This window comes from Rhinoderma darwinii, chromosome 4 (assembly GCF_050947455.1).
Source record: "Rhinoderma darwinii isolate aRhiDar2 chromosome 4, aRhiDar2.hap1, whole genome shotgun sequence".
NCBI lineage: Eukaryota > Metazoa > Chordata > Amphibia > Anura > Rhinodermatidae > Rhinoderma > Rhinoderma darwinii.
In genome coordinates, this window is record NC_134690.1 from 396,281,040 (window position 1) to 396,302,726 (window position 21,687).

General features: G+C 43.1%; 1 protein-coding gene across 3 annotated transcripts in view; it reads left to right on the forward strand.

Moving 5' to 3' along the window:
• Positions 1-21,687, forward strand: part of SUSD4 (sushi domain containing 4) — a 100,683-nt gene that overhangs the window by 30,499 nt on the left and 48,497 nt on the right. For all 3 annotated transcript variants that reach the window (XM_075864610.1, XM_075864612.1, XM_075864611.1), the window contains one exon: positions 9,611-9,820. In XM_075864610.1, coding sequence (XP_075720725.1) covers positions 9,611-9,820 — 210 coding nt within the window. The remainder of the gene's footprint in view (positions 1-9,610; positions 9,821-21,687) is intronic.

Genomic DNA, 21,687 nt, shown 5'->3' on the forward strand with positions numbered 1-21,687 from the left:
TTATTTAGTGCACTGTTCACTTCCATTACTTAAGGAAAACTGCTGAGATATGTCAAAAAAGCGTCTACGATTTCAACATAATTATTCGTGACTATATTCGTCATAAACTCAATGGCAGAGTCACCTTGCGCGTTTCGACGTGTTCTATTAATAATGGTGCTATAAGAATATGCTCGCTTGTTTATTGCATTGTATTCACTTTAAATGGTAAAAACGTTAAATTCTGTATATTTCAGGGTTTTTTCAACTCCGTTGTAAGTTGGTCATTACAGTGGCAAAGATAAAAATACTACAGATGTCTGAGCATGTATATACTGGAGCAATGACGTTCTTGAGTACACGGCCACCCGGGCAACATGCGTGATGGATCTCGACGTCTACACACTCAGCGCTATCTTGGTTTTCTGGTCACGTGTGTGCGAAGTCCAGGGCACGAAGTCTCCACACTTGGCATACGATTTTGTACAGCACAGATGATCCTTATTGGTTTTAGCTGTAGATGGGGGTTTCTGGTTTGACTGATATCCCTAGTCACGTTTCAAGGCTCTTTAATGGGCCAGTCTGACCCTTCTCAGGGTCAGACTGGCCCACAGAATACCAAAGGATCCAGGCTCCACCAGAATAATGGGCCCCAAAGGTCCAGCAGTGGAAATCTCTGAGCAGTGACATAGGTGTTTAAAGAATATGTCCACCATTTCCAATCATTTTTGGATTCTTCCAATGCAGCTAAAATAAAAAAGGAAGCTACATCTCAAATAGTTTTTATTAAAAATGTCATACCGTTTTTGGTATACAGCTTCTATGCAGACATATGTCTCCTTGGTTACAGATCACAAACAAACTCTATGTAGCTGGTTCCTGCATCGCATATTTCAGACACACGCTTCCTTCCTGTATTGTTTGTATAAACAGTACATCAGGGTGTGTGCTTTATGGCAGCTGAATAAAAATGGGAGTGAATTGACGGAGAAATGTCATAGGTTATTACAGTCTCCAGGAAGTGATGGAAGTACAGCCCCTCCCCCAAAGAGTGACAGGGGAGCTGTGTACAAAGCCATATCTGTGTATATAATGTTGCTGTCTTGCTTTTATCTAGGCCTCCAGGAGTACATCAGAGCCGTCAATAAAACACCCACCCTCTGCTGACCTTGTCCCAGTCTACACAGCAAAGCTCACAAATCAGCTGCAAAATGTCAGCCTATTGTGACAGCTTAAGTGGCCAACATGAAATTTGTAATATTATAAGATTTTTTTTATATGAATATAATAGGACATATGGACAGGAATTGTCTTTATGAGACAACCCCTTTTAACTATGGGAATGAAGTATATCAAATTACAGAGACACAGCAAGAACATTAAAGGGGTTTTCCCATCTTGGACATTTATGGCATATCCACTCGCTGTGCTACTCTGTTTCAGTAACTCCCATTCACTTCTATTGGAGTTACGGAAACAGCGTAACTCAGCGAGCATTCAACCAGGAAGTGGCCGGTACGCAGCAGGAGCCGAGTAAGCTAGAACGGGATTTAGGGGGCCCCGTTCTGGAGATAGGTGTAGGCCCCAGAGGTGGGACCCGCATCTATCAAACATTTATGGCATATCCTGTGGATATGCCATAAATGTCCAAGATGGGAAAACCCCTTTAAGTGCCCCGAAGAAAAATCTGTACCAGGATATCCCAACCTTCATTTGTATTTTGAGCAATTCTGTCTTCTTATGTAGCCTCTTGGCCCCTCAGTCACCAAGACTGGCACCCGCTATGGCTACTCCGTTGCTTGACTTGGCTACTAGTATGTTCTCTTATAGGATAAACTTCTGGACACTCAGATAAAGGGACCCGGCTGAGACTGCAACTTCTGGGACAATGACTTCAATGGAGTCTCTCATTCTAATAGGGTCATAGTTTCTTCTTGGCTTGAGGAGCACTATGGAGTTGGGTCTAGGTTCAGCCTGCAGGGACCCTCTTCATTATATGCTCATCCGACTACTGCAAAATTCTATTTGCTCTCCTCCAGAACTCACAAGATTACAACGTTACGCCACTAATATGCCAGACACCAAGCTTCCAGCCAATTTAAAACTGCATGGGACATTCCTGGTGCCAGTTACATAAGATTTCATGCTGTGGCGTTGGCATTGATTAAGGGATATTGTCTATTAAGCAGGCGTAAGCAGGGCCCCACTGATTTCCCATTACTTGGCCTCAACCAGCTGATATCTAGCTTACCTTGCAGAATTTCTTTCTTAAGTGTCCTGTTTCTGCAACACATAAATCATTTGTGGATACAGAATGTTATGAACGAATAAGCAGAAGAGACGGACTATCTGCTATAGAATTGGGAAAATATTTATTTTTTGATATTTGAATTCTACATTATTTGACCCAATGAACAATCTGATTATGGAGAATTTACGTTAAAGGGGTTGTCTGGTTTAGAAAACCCATTCTTAAATACCCTATTAGGGAATTCTGAGTTAATAGGATCACGACCCTCCTCTATTAGCCAGAGAATAGAGCGGCTACAAGTGTCTCTTCATCTGGGGGACCCGAGATGTCTATCAATAACACAGTTAATTTATTGATGTTAATGAGAACTGTGTAATGCTTCAGTTCTCCTGGGGTGGCGCTGCAGGAAAATTGTGGATTTGCTGCCGGGATCCCCCACATATTACAGATTATTTCTGTGAGATCCAGCAGCAGGACACCATGTGTTCAGTTTATTGTTGTGGGATCTTCCTAACAAAAAGGGATTGTCCAAAGCGAAGAACCACTTTAACAGGAATCATTTATGGAGTATGAACGTTCGTTACTGTTAACACCTGCCTTATTTTGCACAAATTCATCTAGTTTTACAGACTGCAAGGACATTCACCACCTTAAATCCAACTTGCCATGTACCTATTACCCTTTTATCTTGTCTGTAAATAAAAACCAGAGACACCTTGTATGGTAAAGTGGAAGTGGCCACAGCTTTATTATTTAACAACATAATTTTAAACTTTCTTGAAGGCTTATCTGTTTTCCCCTTTTGTCCAGACCTGATATGCAAAGAACCACTGTTACCACGGGCATGTAGGTTGCTGTTTTGCCTTCAAAGCCATAAACCCAGCCAAGGAGGGTGACCGATATACCTAATCGGTCCCCCGACCACCCCCACCCAAAAGTGCCAAACCACGCTCAGCCCCGCCGAGCAAATCCAGTAGAAAAATGTCCATCCCTATGTCGTTGAGATGAACACCGTCAGGAGCCAATAGATCCACCGTGTCCCTTTCTAGGAAATTATGGTGCAGCCCGATTCCACCCATCGCTCCTACGAAACGCGATATCCTTATATTGACCAATCTCCACACCCGTTCCAGCACTGCCATGTCCCTGGCCCCACGCCAAACCGTCCTGGCTACGATTTCCGACCACACTACCACGCAGCCTGGAAGTTACTGCCGGAAACGATCCATATCAGTCCGGATCAGTGACAGCAGGTCAGCCAATTTCACCTGGCCAATATCATTTCCCACCACGTGAATGATAAGCACCACAGGGGCCGTAGTATCCCTACTCAGTGACACAATTTTAGGAAGCAATTCAATCCATAGGCCGCTGAACCCATGCCATCGCACATCCGCTTGCGCCAGCCCCAAGTCACTGCCCAAAGGCCGATGCACCGCACGAATAGCTTCCCAGTGCACATATGAGTGACCCACTATCCAGACTTGAGGCCTGCATCCACCTGCTGAAAAAAGGACAACAACGCCCATAAGTAACGCTCCACGAAAACAACTTAACACATGAACGTAACTACTCATGAATCCAATTAAACAGGTATTAACGACCAAATCAGGACGAACATACAACTTAAAACTACCCGAACACCATCTACCCAAACGCATAATGACATTATCGTCTAGGCCTAGAGCGTTAGCCTCTCTAGCTGCTCCAATCCTAAAAGAATGTGTCCCAAACTCTCGAGTTCGCAAAGCTAAATGCCGCAAACAGGACTTAAAGACAGCAGTAAACCGCAACTCAAGGAATTCAGCTACTAAAGACACCGGGCAACATTGGCCCCCAATCTTACCAATATACAACCAAGAACCTCTCCCTAAGTGGTCCGTCTTTGATTTACGCACACACACTCTCAAGCAATCCATACTTACAACCACATCCGAAAATAACAGGTCACCCAGTCTGTTGGCACTAGGCGTCACAAGCTCATCAATTCGTAGTGCTGCAAAAAACGCTGAGGAAAAAGCTGCGCGGAACAGGGCAACTTCATACACATCGCGGCAAACACTCCCAACTACCGATAAAATCTTATCCAACAACACGAACGAAACCGGCCGTCTGATGTCCCTCGTGGCCTTCTCTCTTTTTGCAGCCCTTGAGTGCCTGCCTAACCACAAAACTTTTAGTCACATCTGCAACCCCCCATAACTTTAACATGAACGCAACTCCTGCCAAATACTTACAAACCGTTGCCGAACTACTACCGATTTTTCGCAAATGCACCATGAAATCCAACGTGACATCCAAATGCCAGTTGTCATCCACAGGGAAGCTATTATTACTAATTTGTAACCATAAGCACCACGCCTTGCAGTAGCTCTTCCACGTAGCAGGGACAATCGGACGCATCAAAAGTCTTACAAGTTGGCTTCTACTACCTCCTATAAGTGATGGGGGGGAGACCCCCACTCCAAATGCCTGCGAACGAGACAAACCATCAGCCATTTTATTTCATACCCCTGGAACATGTTTAGCACGAAACCAGACATTAAAATGGAGACATTTCAAAACCAAATAACGCAACAATGCCAACACCGGCAACGAACTGGATGACAAGCCGTTCACGGCGTGTACCACAGACATATTATCTGTCCAAATAGGAATTCTTCTATTGACCATCTCTTGACCCCACAAGTCAACCACCACAACTATAGGAAACAGTTCCAACAAAGTCAAATTTTTTGTCAATCCCAGAGTATACCAATGAGCTGGCCAGGGAGACCTGCACCAGCTGCGACCCAAGATTGCACCAAAACCATCACTACCAGCTGCATCTGTAAACAACTGCAGCTCCCCATTGGAGACTTCCATCACTTGACAAACCGCCCGGCCATTAAAGGAAGCTAAAAACGATTGCCACACAAACAAGTCCTTCCGCATGCTGGCAGTTACTGAAATAAAATGATCAGGACGATGAACCCCCCTGGTCGCCAGCGACAACCGCCTAGAAAAAACCCGCCCCATGGGCATAATGCGACATGCAAATACCAACAGACAAAGTAAAAATTGCAGCTGACGCAACGTCACCTTCTTTGACCCGATCACCTGGTCAATCTGCGACAGTCCCTACTTGTTAGAAGACAATAAGCTGATCACAATGTGCCCCCCTGCTGGGACCCCCACCGATCAGCTGTTATATGTAGAGAAGCCAGGCAGTAAGTGTTCAATTTACCTGCAGCGCCACCACAGGGGAAATTAAGTATTACACAGTGTCCATTCAAATTAATGGGTTGTCTGCGTAATGTAGGAAAGGACAGGTCCACTAGAGTGAGAGACGCTCTCCACTCTGGCCAAGAGATGAGGATCCTGAACAGAGGACCCCCCCCCCCTCTTTTAACTCAGAATTCCCCGATAGGCTGTATGAAAATGGATTTTCTAACTGGACATCCCCATTAGGCCTCATGCACACGGACGTAGCCATGTGCACGGCCTGTGATTACGGGCACAGACGGACGCGGAGTGTCATTCAAAGGCTGTCCACAATCACGGACCGTGCACATACGAGATGTGCATTGACTCTAAGTAGCCTGAACCACAAATGTGGCCCATACAATGACTTGTCCTATTTTTTTGCAGTCCGGGCTCCCGGCCAATGCACGGACCATAGAATAGAATGGGTCCTATACCACCCGCATGCAGCTCCGCAATTGTGGATAGTAAGCAGACCGTAATGCACGGTGGTGTGCATGCGGCCTTAGCTTCTTCTATAAGAGATCCCATTTGTTTGTGTCATGAGGCATCAACAGAGCAGTTTGTTCTTCGGATAAATTATTTATTTTTATCTACTTGTAGCTATTTATTATGAGGACTTGGAGGGACGGAGCGTGTTCTCAGAGCGGGTCAATACTCTGTTATTGAAAATGCCTCTCTTCTTAGTCAACAAAATGTTCTCATTGGGGAAATCTCACTTTTCATGCTGCGCTTTCTACACAACTCGATGATTGTCCCTGCAAACACACTGGCAGCAAAGCATCAGGGAATTCATCTGTAAATACCACTCCGGAGGTTTAATGAAACCACACGATGTCTCTTAAAGGGCAACTCCAATTATGTGTTTATGGAATTGACCTGTAAATATCAAATATAAGCTGCATGTAGACCAAGGGCAATAGGAAAAAAAGTGAAACTACAGCCCTTACCATTACTGAAGCATATTGGGGTTCCTGACAATCTTCTTTTTTCTCAATGGTGGTTACTAGTAGTTTATAATCATTCTGACCTTTCTATAATGGAAACCAGCTCTTCATACACTAACTTCCTGGTGAGCTTGTGTACAGCGCTGGCGGCTGCCGTTCGCCGCTATCCGTCTTCCCTTGGCGGCTGGCAGCTTAACTTACCTCTATGCCAGCATTCTCCTCCCCGGAGACACCGGCAAGTACTGCTTCTCCCTGTTGCTCGTTCCCATATGGTGCTCGCGCGCCCTGGTCTCCTCTTAGAGGGCCAGCGCGCGCACTACTATTTCATTCCCTAACCTATCCCTGTCCACCATGCCCTACTTTAGTCCTCCCTGCCCACCTTCCTGTGCCTGAGCGTTGTTCTTGTATTCCCATGTTAGTCTAAGCAAATGGTTCCTTAGTTGTATCCTGCTCCCACTGTTCCCGTATCCTGCTTCCCGTATCCTGTAATCCTGTATCCTGTTGCTGTATTTGCTCCTGAGCCGAAGTCTATTGTCGGAGTCGTGTGTGTCTCATCTGCCACGACCAGTGTCATCTGCCACGCCAAGCATCATCTGTGCCAAGTGTCTGCTACACTACGTGTATGCTACTCCGAGAATCTGCCAGATCATCTTCTCAGGTACTCTTACCCCAGAGACTGTTATTGACTGTCGTTTGGCCAACTGCTACTCCCCTACGGCGGAGTGGCCTAGTGGGTCCACATATCCCACAGGCGTGACAGTGTAATTATATACAGCAGCCAATCAACAGAGGGAGGGACAGAGCAGCAACCTGAGCCAATGATCTTACATGAGACTACCTCAGTCTCCCATTAGACAGTGCAGCTAAGTTGGAGTCACTGATTATGGCAATGTCCTAATAGAGCAAAACCAACCGAATAGTCAATAATGAAAAAAGAAATAGCAGATCAGCATTACTTATGAGGTAGAGGCGTAAATAAAATTTACTTAACTTGAATTCCTTTCTACTGAGGTACGGCAATCCTTTTTTTTTTTACTGTTTAGCTAGTAACGTATCTACAATACAGGCAAACTATCGCTTCCTACCTTTGCTTCAAGATCTGCAGAGCTGATCTGGGGGTGAATGAAGTGTTGTTTGCTTGGGGGCTTCCAAATGAGGGCACCAAGAGAAGGGATCATGATTTTCATTATGAGCCTCTGAATTCTCCTAACATAGTATCAAACCTTGTCTCCCCTAACCATAAGTTGCCACTGCCAGAGTCATCTATTTGATGAGAGGCTATTTGGTGCCTCCCTCACACCTCACGTCCCAAGATCGGGAGTACTCCAAGTACTAGGTAGCACTGTAAAGCTTCCACAGCACTGTCAATGTGGGGGAAGGTAGAACAGAGATCTTCCACCCACCTGTTACTTGTCCCTGTATTTTCTTACTCCTCTCCCGTTATTCCTGGCTAATCGTTCACCCCCCCCCCCCTCACCACTGGTCACCATTAACTGCCGGTTGTTGCCCTTGGACCCATTTCCTCTTCAACTTGACGTCATACAAGGAATTAATCACCAGACCAGCCTTTGGGCACTTAAATCCTGGGGCCAGCTGGATAGGTAGTCCTATAGGTCCTATAGTTAATTGTGCCATCCGGTTGACTTTTATACCTAGATATTCAAGGGGTCAGACCATTACACATGCAATACAAGATCAGTAATGTCCTGAGCTGGTTATTATTATGAACATGCAGTACATGGAGAGTTTAGTGGTCACTCAGAGACAGTCCTGGTCCCGGTGTTAGCTGGAGCGCCTACGGTGGACCAGGACCAATTGGAACTCACACCAAAAAACTAAAGTCTTTTTAGTCGAATAAATATTTGACTACATGGATTTGTTATAACATCTCTACTGAACGGCCAAATCCGATGTGCAAGTATTTTTGCTTTCGTCAGTCCCCAATCCCGTCCACCCTCCAGTCATAGCACAAATGATGTGATCCCCTTGCAGCAGCTCAATATACTGGAGCTAATGATGTTTTACAGCTTTGTGTCCCCGGAAAGGATCATTGCAGCTGGCATTCGCATGGCCTTTAGAACATCTAATCAGGCATCTTCTCGCTCCTGTGTCCATGCCGCTGTATATTGAAAATTGCACGCGATGTAGAAGGGTAAATAGGGTTCATTTCATAAATCATGGACAGACCGGATTACAGCCTCATTACAGCTGCTGCTTCCTGCGCAGTCAGTGTTTTCTGCTGGTCTGATCATTGTTTCAGTGGAGCAGACGAAAATAAAAACATGTTTTATGGGAAGAGGAAGAAGCTGAGTGATGTTATTGATCAAATTATATTGTATGACGATCAAATGCTAACAGTAAGGTGTATTGATCCGGCTTTATCCGCGGCAGTCAAACCTCCTAATTTCAGCGAAGACGATGAAAAATTCTTAATACGTTTTTGTTTTGTCCCAGAGGTACGAGCTTAGGCAGTGACCATGTTAGGCCGAGCAATTCTAGAGAAATATTCTGGTGCTCCAGCCTAACCTGACGCATTAATTCTGATATCAGGATCAGAAACCCAAATGTTCAGACCACGTTGGGTTGCAATTATAAATGGGATGTTTAAAAATGCCAAAATCTTACCTTCTAACATTCCGATTTTTACTCTGGACTGTTCTGTGAACTGAGCTGCGAAGACGAGCCTGGTGCCGATGTGTCCTCGCTCGTCCGACAAGATGCAGGACCTGGGGCAGGAAGTGACGTCACACCGTGATCTCTCGAGAACACGCTGTGTGTCTGCAGTGCCAGAAGCTGGGTGGTAACGAAGAGAAGTGGATGATGCTGATTCGTCAGCATCATACACTTCTAGTCACAACGCCCAGCTAGTAAAAGAAGTAAAAACGCCCAGATGTACATACACAATACACGCCCAGTTGTACATAACTTTAAACACGCCCAGTTGTACTTTAGAAAGCCTCATTTGCATAAATATAAAAATGGTCATAACTTGGCCAAAAATGCTAGATTAAAAAAAAAACAACACGTTACTGTTATCTACATTGCAGCGCCGATCTGCTGCAATAGGAGATAGGGGTTGCAAAATCTGGTGACAGAGCCTCTTTAAGGTGGTGTATTTACATTATTTGCTCCTGATTAATAACTGGTCTCATGCTCTAACATTTCATGTATATATTTTTTCTTGTATTAGGATTCGATGACATCAGCGCGTGTCCTGTTTTGGAAGTTCCAGAATATGGATACCGTACTCAGATCAAGAGTGTCTCTGAAATTGCCATTGTTCGGTTCCACTGTCAGAGTGGATATAGACTCAAGGGTCCTTTAAAGAAGACGTGTGTGTTGCTCAATAACGGATCTCTGTCATGGCGGCCGAGCGACACACAAGTGTGCCTAGAACAAGGTGAGACACAAAATATATATATGTAATATAAAATGACCGATGTATTCCGTATCCCACCTTTTCTGCATTCCCATCCCTGAAACCCGGACCCCACTCGACCCCCTATCACAGTCACATATACGCATGGGTGTGGCCACCTCCACTGAAGTCCCGTATGGACATTTCCGAGCTAGTGATTCCCTTAGACTTGCAAAGCGAGCCACATGCAACTTCATCTCTTAGGAAAGGATTGCAGAACGGCCATCAGTGGATCCCCTGAGAGGTGGGGGGGCCCAGAGGAGAGCAAAGTATAAACTAGGTCCCTTGGAACCCCCCCTTTTAAATTTCGAGGCTTATTTATGTTTTACCACAGGACTTTCCTCCTCAGTGTAGTTCCATGGGTCATAAATACCTCCTTAAATTGTCATTGAATGTAATAAATATATAGATAAATAGATTCAAGCAACATCTCCGACACTGGCGGTTTTTGTTATGAATTTTTTCTTATCTTTGTATCACTTTAAAATGCAAAACAAAAATAAGTACATATTAAAAATCAGGGTTTTATTATAAAGGTATTTTTAATTATTTAATTTCACATTTTTATGTGAATATACATAATTCACACTCGCCGCTAGAGCAGCACAATAGGCTGACAATTCTTGTTTTCTGTAGTTCAACATCTGGCTTTTTTGTGTAGACTGTGATAGGATGAGCTGAGTTACCTCATTATCATTAGATGGTGGGCGAGTTAATCACAGCTCTATTGTAGTGCTGAAGGCTTAGTTAAAGAGGCTCTGTCACCAGATTTTGCAACCCCTATCTCCTATGGTGACAGAGCCTCTTCAAAGCTGGATAATAACACTATAGACACAGATCAGGCTCTGTTTGCAGCTCCTCTGACACTTCCTGGTCTCTGGGGTAGGGACTGTACTCCGTCACTTCCTGAAGACTGTAACAATTTATAACATTTCTCGGTCAGCTTACTCCTATTCATTGCAGCTGCCACAAAGCACGCACACTCTGATGCACTGTCTATACAGAAAATATGGCCGCCCCCAGGAAAGCTTTTAAACATAAAAAATAAATAAGTACAACATTTAAAAAAAGAAGAAACACATTATTTCTCTACTACAGACTTACATCTAATTCATTAAACTAAAATTATACACATGAGATTTCCCCTTTCAATTTTTTTTTTTTTTGTCTTTCACTTTAATGGGAAGCAAAAAATAAAGGGTAAAACATTTTTGGGAGTGATGGTCTATCTCTCAGCCGCACCAGTATAAACTTTGATGGCCCATAAGTGACCAAAGCCTAACACTGGAGTGCACCAGATATAAAACATTAAAAAACATTGAACAATATAATGGAGAATATTAAGCTTAGCCTTGCGTATTATTGTGTCTTGCCGCCTCCAGGCAGAGAATAGTGGAATTGAATGTGCTAGAGGGGACTCCAAATAGCTTGAAAGCAATGAAATAAAAATACAGTAACCGGATAAGATGTTCTGACCTTGTCTACATGTGGTGACAGGCGGAATAAATGACTAACTGGGTTGATTCTTTATCTGAAGAAATGATAGAAACCGTAGTTGTCCTTGTGTTAATGTGGTCCTATTACTAGAGATGAGTGCTCAAAACCCTGATATGCATCAATATAGAAGCGGGGGAGGTATCAATGTAGAAATAAGCAGAGCTGACCTTCGGGACGGCCATATTGGTTGTCACCCAACTTTTCTTGGAAAGATGTATTATTAGAATATTTAACAACTTGATGTAAGAACAGAACTCAATGAGAATATTTGTTATGGCATGCAGCATTTTAAAGGTTAAAGGGGTTGTCCAGGATGGGGGCTGTTTTTATACTGATGACCTATCTACAGGATAGGTCATCAGTATATGATCTGTGGGGGTCCAACACCCGGATCCCGCACTGATCATCTGCGGAAAAGCTACGCAGATGGCTTCAACCACTATATAGTGGCCGTGCTGCAGCACTGCTCCTATTCAAGTAAATAGGTGCAGGGCTGCAGTACGGCCTCTATACAGTGGTCGAAGCCATCTGCTTCCGGCACTGACCACTGCATAACTTCCGGTGCCTCGAGGCAGCCGGTACAGCTGATCAGTGTGGGGTCCGGGTGTTGGACCCCCACTGATTCTATACAGATGACCTGTGGATAGGTCATCAGTATAAAAAACAGCTTGCAGCCTGGACAACTTTTTTAACACCTGGATCCTCTGGTCAATGGGCCGAGCAGTTGGAAAGTCCTGATGTGCTTTAGTCTCCACAATATTAAGCTTAAACTGAATATCCACTTTTTATCATCACATCGATCTTGGGTCCAAGATTTTGAGAGGATTCATTTCCTAATATATCTTTATAGCAGTCAGAGATCCTCTTGATACAGAGTTCCAAATCCCAAATTGCCTGCAGTCACCACTAGAGGGAGCTCAGGAGCTTACGGCATACTGTCTTATTATTGAGTTCAATGTATAACAGTTATCTCCCTCTAGTGGTGGCTGCAAGCAGTCAGAATATTATTGTTTTAAATCTTTATCTCTGCTGGGGATTTGGAGCTTCGTTTCAGAAACACAAATTACTGACCCGCATAAAGATGTGTTAAGGAATTTATTAGTACAAAATGTTGCACCTATTTAGATACATACAAAACGGGTATTCAAGAGTAAATGTTTGCCGATGCCTGAAAATAACTGATGGTGGGAGCCCATTGGTTAGTAGGACACATTTGCATGCACCTTACGTTTAACTGTTTGATTGCACTTACCCGTATCATGGCTGGAGTTTCAGGCTTGACAAGATGAAGAGAAAATCTTTTATTCCATATGGAAGGTTATTCCATAATTAGATATATTAATTTTTTCTTACTGGGTCTGTCACCTGTTGTGTATTATTGGCAGAACTGTATAGATATGGGGTCCATTATGGTCACTTAACCCACTAAATATGGGGAAATGTGGAACCATCAGGTTTCTTCTGTTTTCCCGGCTTCTCCTCCTCGAAAGCCATCTTTGAGGGGGAATCTTTGGTGGAATTGGTGGTGGAGGACTTCTCTTACAGGTACCTTCTGGCCCAGAGGGTTGAGGAATTGAATGTCTTTCCCCATTTTTGAGATTTTTTCTTTTCGTCTTTCCGATTCTGACAATTGGATTGGATGTTACGGTTGCATCACCTTTTCCTTTTTTTTTATTCGCGCCAGACGTCACAGATACTGCTCTATATAAAGCTTTGCAAACAAAAAAACTCTTAACAAACTCCTAACATTTTAATTGGTGGCCTCAAAATGTTCTACAGCCGTTAATGGACGAGTTCTGGTGAATTAATCTTAATTAGTTTTAAGTAGATTTTAATTATAAGCATTTATTATCTTTGCTGTGATCTTGTACAAAATCCAAATTAAATTTCCATTCTATTATGTTGTGAGGAAAATAATGTGTTCCTTGTGCCGAGGAAGAAAAATAGGTTTTATTGATCACAGAAAAATGTTAAACAATGGAGTAGCCTGAGCTCGGGATTCAGAAAATTTCCATACACGCAAACAGAAATCTAATAGTTAGATAGATAGATAGATAGATAGATAGATAGATAGATAGATAGATAGATAGATAGATAGATAGATAGATAGATAGATAGATAGATAGATAGATAGATAGATAGATATGAGAGATAGATATAGATAGATAGATAGATAGATAGATAGATAGATAGATAGATAGATAGATAGATAGATAGATAGATAGATAGATAGATAGATAGATAGATAGATAGATAGATAGATATGAGAGATAGATAGATAGATAGATAGATAGATAGATAGATAGATAGATAGATAGATAGATAGATAGATAGATAGATAGATAGATAGATAGATAGATAGATAGATAGATAGATAGATAGATAGATAGATAGATAGATATGAGATAGATAGATATGAGAGATAGATAGATAGATAGATAGATAGATAGATAGATAGATAGATAGATAGATAGATAGATAGATAGATAGATAGATAGATAGATAGATAGATAGATAGATAGATAGATAGATAGATAGATAGATAGATATGAGATAGATAGATATGAGAGATAGATAGATAGATAGATAGATAGATAGATAGATAGATAGATAGATAGATAGATAGATAGATAGATAGATAGATAGATAGATAGATAGATTGATAGATAGATAGATAGATAGATAGATAGATAGATAGATAGATAGATAGATAGATAGATAGATAGATAGATAGATAGATAGATAGATATGAGATAGATAGATATGAGAGATAGATAGATAGATAGATAGATAGATAGATAGATAGATAGATAGATAGATAGATAGATAGATAGATAGATAGATAGATAGATAGATAGATAGATAGATTGATAGATAGATAGATAGATAGATAGATAGATAGATAGATAGATAGATAGATAGATAGATAGATAGATAGATAGATAGATAGATATGAGATAGATAGATAGATAGATAGATAGATAGATAGATAGATAGATAGATAGATAGATAGATAGATAGATAGATAGATAGATAGATAGATAGATATGAGATAGATAGATATGAGAGATAGATAGATAGATAGATAGATAGATAGATAGATAGATAGATAGATAGATAGATAGATAGATAGATAGATAGATAGATAGATAGATAGATAGATAGATAGATTGATAGATAGATATATCCAACGCTTCAAAAGGAAATTCTTCCAACTTTATTAGAAATGCACTTTAAAATACAGTGAACAAGAAGTGGGGGACGCAGCAAGCCTGAGGTTCTCCTGAAGAAACTTGCGTTGGTCAGGAATGTGGCGCCAGGGGTAAAACTATTAGGATCTTGTTCACATGCAGCCAACTCTCCACTGGGAACGGCGGACCGGAGGGAAACATATATAGGGGTGAGGGGCGAGAAAACAACATGGATACGGAAAGAATTATCCGAAAAAAAATGACAGCAATGTTTCAAGAGTTGCGCAGTTGACTGCTAACCCTCATGGCTTTACATGTACCCACTGGCATGTGCACTGGCACGTACATAGAAATCACAGGCCCGTTTGGAATAGTCGGTTTATCCCCCAAACCTGAATAAAATAAGGAATTGTTATACAGTATCCGTAGTTCTGGCCACATAGTTCATAGGGTAGAAGGAGGGCACATTAGGGAGCAGATGGGTCTCGAAAAAAAATGAAAAACAAGACTTGTGTGACCAATAAGCACATTGAGCTTTTTAATGACATTAGATGGCAGTCAATGGGGGCAGGGCAGATTATCGGCATCGGGCCTCATAGTAGTCACATGGTTTTCCTCCATTGGAAATAGGCCAATTAGATATTACACCAGACAAACGCCCTGCAGGTACCAGCATAGAATATTTCTTATACAATGTATACTGCTTTTATGCTGATTCTTCTGTCACATTGCCCGGCACAAACCCTACGCAGATAATTATGTAAAGTCGAGATTACAGAAGAGCGGTTTATAAATAATAATTGAGAAAGGGGAACCAATCCAATTAAATTCCAGTTGGACACATAACCTGCGTGACTGAGCCGAGGATCACATCTGAGAACGGAGGGAACTTTCTGCAGATGATATTATCATGTTATCCACGCGCTCCGGCAGCAAACGGCCCTTTAGTTACCAAAAGCAAAGCCTTAAAATATCAGCAAAAATAACAAAAAAATCTCTGCAGAGCTCGTGTGCGAGATATGAAACCATAGTGGTCTATACGCTGTCATCAGTTATACGAGGCTCCAGGCTGCCTCCACTTTTATGTTCTTTTTTCCCTATACATGTAAAGAGATATATATATAGATATACAAACCTATGAAAAAATATTCACCCCCTTCAACTTTTTTTATGTTTTATTCTGTAACAGCAATGAATGGCGGTGCAGTACACCGTTCACACGGAGCAATGTCAAAGTAATAATAATACTCTGCAAAGTAATCTACATTATTAAGCAGGTAGAAAGTCAATGCATAAGTATTCACCCCCTTTACAATAAAGCATCTAAATAATTACTGAAAGAGTCAGTTTGTTTTAAAAAATTTGTACACGTTTTAAAAGCGATTTATTTTTTCTAACAAAAACCTCAATCAGTGTGTTTTGTGCAACTTTATAATTTGTTTTTATTAAAAATTCTTTATATTTTTTGAGATACAGCTGCTTTGTATCCTGTATACAGAGCAGCTGTATCGTGCACTAAGACCTGAATCCGTCACAGCGGGACTGACTGGTTCAGTGACAGGGGGTCCTGCATGTCTCTGACACGCAGCATCCACCTGTAATCGATCACATCTAAGTTATTAACTTAGATGTGATCAATAGCGGCTGTCACTGAATCCGTCAGTCCCGCTGACCTGACGGATTCAGGTTTTAGTGCACGATACAGCTGCTCTGTATACAGGATACAAAGCAGCTGTATCTCAAAAAGTAAAAATAATTTTTAATAAAAACTAATTATAAAGTTGCACAAAAAACACTGATTGACCTTTTTATATAAAAAATATATGTCTTTAGAAGGTTTATATAGCCTTTAAAGTCACATATTTGGTCTGATGAGCAAGGTTCCTGACTAAAATAAGCCATGAGGAACAAAAGAACATCCGAAACAGCTTAGGCTACATTCAGACGAGCTTCGGTAACAGAAGTCTTTCACGTCCGAGGTGAATCCGTGTGGGACGCGTTGTCACGGATCTCCCATAGACTAGAGTCTATGGAGGGATGCGTGACACGCAGTAAGATAGGACATGTCCTTTTTTTCCCGGTCGTGTGAACGGCCCTATTGAAATACATGAGTCCGTGTGAAAACAATCTGCTTGGCGTATGCTATCCCCAAAAAGTGACCGTTCAATACGTGAAGGAGGCCACCAGGAGAGAGATGAATGGAATCCATAAAGGAGTTAAAAGATTTTGGGGCTGATGGAAAAGACAATGGATACAATAAGGCTGGATTTACACGAGCACGTTACGTCCGTAATGGACGGAACGTATTTCGGCCGCAAGTCCCGGACCGAACACACTGCAGGGAGCCGGGCTCCTAGCATCATAGTTATGTACGATGCTAGGAGTCCCTGCCTCTCTGCGGGACAACTGTCCCGTACTGTAATCATGTTTTCAGTACGGGACAGTAGTTCCACGGAGAGGCAGGGACTCCTAGCGTCGTACATAACTATGATACTAGGAGCCCGGCTCCCTGCAGTGTGTTCGGTCCGGGACTTGCGGCCAAAATACGTTCCGTCCATTATGGACCAAACATGCTCGTGTGAATCCAGCCTAACCGTTGCCTCGGTACTTTGCCAGTTACATGGAGAAAGCCACTGTTAGAGAAACTCATATAACATCTAAGGCCTTATTCACACGGACGTGTCCGTTTTGCGCGCGCAAAAAACGCTGCGTTTTGCGCGCGCAAAAGGTCCATGTGACATCAGCATATGGTGCGTTGCTGCGTGATTTTCGCGCAGCCGGCATCATTATAACACTCTGTTTTTATGTTTACAAGCAGAAAAGAACGAGGTTCTTTTCTGTTTTCATTCATTTATTTTACTTCTGTAGCACGCATGGCACCCGGAAGTGCTTCCGTGTGCCGTGCGCGATTTTCACGCACCCATTGACTTCAATGGGTGCGTGCTGCGTGAAACACGGGCAAGTATAGGACATGTTGTGAGTTTCACGCAGCGGACGTACGCTGCGTGAAATTCACTGACAGTCTGAACGGCCCCATTCACTAACATAGGTCCATGCGTAGCACGGACGTATAACATGTTCGTGTGAATAAGGCCTTAGCTACAGTTTCCCAAAAGGCATGTGAGAGACTATGAGGCCACGTTCAGACGTTTTTTTCATTTCTTTCTTTACATTTTTAGGAAACTTAGTTCAGACATTGCGGAAAATAACTGTTCAGAAATCAGTCTGCGGTGCAGAATTTCTCCTCCGCAGCAGCTCATGACATTGCGGAGGAGAAGCGGAATTTCACTGCGGATTTCAGCCTTTGCAATGCAAAAACTGAAATCTGTGGCAAGTCCGCTGTGATATCTGCAATGTCTGAATTACCTGCCAAATATGCAAATGTTGCTGCAGATTCGTTGCGTAATTACCCCGAATCTGTACCAACGTTTTTCAATGGAAAAATACTGCCACGTCTGAACGTGCCCTAATCTAGTGCAAAAAAATTCTATGGTCCCAAGAGACCGAAATTGAGCATCTTTGCCACTAAAAAATGGCAAATACCGCACACCGCCCAAACGTAGGATCCAAGTGGTGGTAAGATAGTTGCAGCGTCATGCTGTGGGAGGCTTATGAAGATAAAAGGTAAAATGAATACAAGAAAACCTGCTGCAGTCTGCAAGAGGACTGCAACTTGTGAGAAGATTCCAACAAGACAACGTTTCCAGATATGCAGCCAAAGCGACATAAGAATGGATCAAAACAATAATGGTAAAGTGCCGGAGTGGCCAAGTCGTAGACCAGAACTGGAACAGTTCTTAAAAGATGATTGACGGGAACAACTGCATACTGAAGAGGTTCACAGAAGTGAAAGCCCTGAATTTGACGTGGCTCAGATGTACACAGAGCAGACAGCTTATTAATGTAAAGGGGTCTTATTTAAAATAAAACTCTCTGCAGCCATTACGTCGAGCTGCCCAATTTCAGGATGAATCAAATTACCATCAAATTATTTTCTAATTGGATTTAATCTATGGACTGGCTCTTAGAAAAATCAACAGTTCGATAAGTCTAATTTATTTTACTCTACCGGGAATAGCAAAACAGGGCCGGCATTACTTTAGATGATGTCCTGTGTGATACCTCCTATTGGTGCCACCCCAGCCCAAATGTTGTAGTGTCAGACAGTGTACATATAAGCACACCAAACCGGGCCTAATGATTAGTGCCCCACAGTATGGTGCCCCTGTAAGGGTATGTTCACACACAAACTCAAAAACGTCTGAAAATACGAAGCTGTTTTCAAGGAAAAACAGCTCCTGATTTTCAGACGTTTTTTAAGCCACTCGCGATTTTTGCTGCGTTTTTCGCAGCGTTTTTTACGGCTGTTTATGGAGCTGTGTTCAATAGAGTCTATGAAAGACAGATCCAAAAACGTCCCAAGTAGTGACATGCATGTCTTTTTCGCGGCCGTGTTTTTACGTGGCCGTTTTTCATAACAGCCGCGTAAAAAAACGGCCGGTCGGAACGGAACGCCGTTTTTCCCATTGAAATCAATGGGCAGATCTTTGGAGGCGTTCTGCTTCCTATTTTTCGGCCGTTTTTCGGGCGTCTACGGCCCGAAAAACAGACGAAAATAGGCCGTGTGAACATACCGTAATAGTATCATATATTGACCAAACAAGTCCCAACCCCTCCATACATTACAAAAATAATTGCATGAACTCGCTGGGTCCTCCAGAATGAGATGTTCTGGGGGGCGCATGCGCGCAGCTGAACATGGTGGACGCGTTCTAACCAGGCTCCGCACCTCGTGAAGGCATTCCAGCATATATATCGCTAACAGCAGACATCGAGACCCATAAAAGAAAGGAGAGGTACCTTAGAGGTTCGGGCATCCACCTATGGCCAGAGGGAGTGGAAGAAGGGGTAAGCAAACCCAGGCTCAGAGGTCCGTGGCAGATATGCTGATGGCGGCGCCGAACATGGCGGAGCAAGGCCTGCTGCAGCAGCAGCAGGGGACACAGATAGAATCCAGTTCGGCGGTGTTATCACAGGATTATCCTGTGCTCCTGCGGGAAAATAGCAGCACATCACTATTGCAGGCACAGGAGGATTTACAAGAAGAGGGCCCGATCCCAGACCTGGGACTGCCGCAATTAGCGCCCGTTCACGTCTCACAGCACTCGCCCATGCAGCCGGCCATTACTTCCGGGTTGACAGAGGACGCCATCTTTTCCTGCATATCAAGAGCCATGCAAGCTCAGATGGGGGAAATAAGCTCCAAGATAGCCGCGGTACATCAAGATTTACACAAAGTGGGGGCGCATATGCAGGCTATTGAGACCAAAATGACCTCAGTCACTGCAAGAGTTAACCAGAATACTAGATTTATGGAGGATCTGCAGGAGCAATTGGAGGAAGCGAACACCAGAATTGAGGACCTGGAAAATCGTTCTCGACGCTATAACTTCAGGATCAGAGGGGTCCCGGAATCTCAGACAGAGGTACCGGGGGTGGTTCGCCTGCTACTCACTACCTTGATACCTGATATATCGGAATCACATATGGAAATTGACCGGGCCCATAGAGCTTTGACGGCCATGAGGAGGGATGGACTTCCCAGAGATATTATAGTGAAACTCCACTATTATTCGATTAAGGAGAAGGTGATGGAAAGAGCTAGGAAGCTTCCGGTGATCACCATTTATAATACAGCGGTTCAGATATATGCTGATTTGGCTCCCCAAACCATTCAAAAAAGGCGGATGCTTCGCCCTGTTCTGCAGACCCTCAAACACCATGCGATTCCATACCGGTGGGCATTCCCATTTCGTCTCCTCTTCATGCGCAATAATAGGCAATATGGCTTCTCTACGCTACAGGAGGGAGAGGACCTGCTGAGGGACTTACATATTCTACCACCCCAGGATAAAGCCAGTTCCTCCCGACTCCCCATACGGGATCCCCCGTTGTCACCAATATGGCGTACCCAAGGAGGCCGTCCAGAGTTTCCTCGGGAACAGAGGGTGGAATCTCGTCGGCAACAATTGAATCCGACATGACGGAAAGGAGGTCGATTATAGAAGCAGATAGTTTATTTTTCTTTCTCTTTCTTTATTCTTCATATCGGCCGGAGATGTCTTCAAGCAGCATGGAGGCTGAATTTCAGCCGGATACCGCCATTTGCAGTTCTCAGCGGACTGGGAGCTGGGGATCCATACGTTGGGGGGGATGTGGGGATTTCTTTTGCTTCTCTGGACTCCCACTTATAGTAATGGAAATTGGTTTATAAGCTGACCCGAAAAAGGCGAGGAAGGGTTTGGATGGGTCAAGTTCGCAGTGAGTTGGTACTCTGGCTATAGATATGTTTGTTTTGTTTTTTTTAAAAAAAAAAAAAAAATATGAAAGTTTGCTTTAACTTATATTTAACATGTGAATGCCTATTATGCTCAGGGTTGATATAGGTTAAGGGGTTGAATGTCTGGATATATATTTTCGGAAATGCTGTGCCTTCACGACGGTCTGCTGTCCCCCTGTTAGCAGTCTTCCTTGACTGCCTAGTCGGTAGACTATGTTCGGTACTATGGGTACCTTGTGTATGTCTTATTTTTGTTCTGTCTTTTACCCCCTTCCCTTTCCTTTCTTTCCTATTTCTGACCTTTGTCTCTATGGCGGGATCCTAATACGCACATGGTTCTACCTCCTGCTCTATGATGGCGGCCATGGAATCTGCTAAAACCTTTAGCTTACTCACACATAATGTGCAGGGCCTTAATTCCCCGATCAAGCGTCGAAAAGCTTTCTTGTATTATAAATCCTCTCATGTTGATATACTATTTTTACAGGAAACGCATTTTTCTACCTCCTCTGCTCCATCGTACTTTCATAAACACTACTCACAAAAATTTTTGGCTAGTGCCTCTACTAAGCACAGGGGAGTGGGCATATGGTTGTCTCGGTCGGTCCCGTTTACACCTCACAACACGATCTCTGACCCGGATGGCAGGTACATCCTGGTCTCGGGTCTGTTACATGAATCTCCAATAACCTTTATTAACTACTATGCCCCGAACTCCAACCAACCGGCGTTCTTCCAGGGTATGTGGCGCAAGATCCATTCATCGATAGAGGGCCCGATAATCATGGGTGGGGATTCTAATATCGCCTTGGACGCGTCCA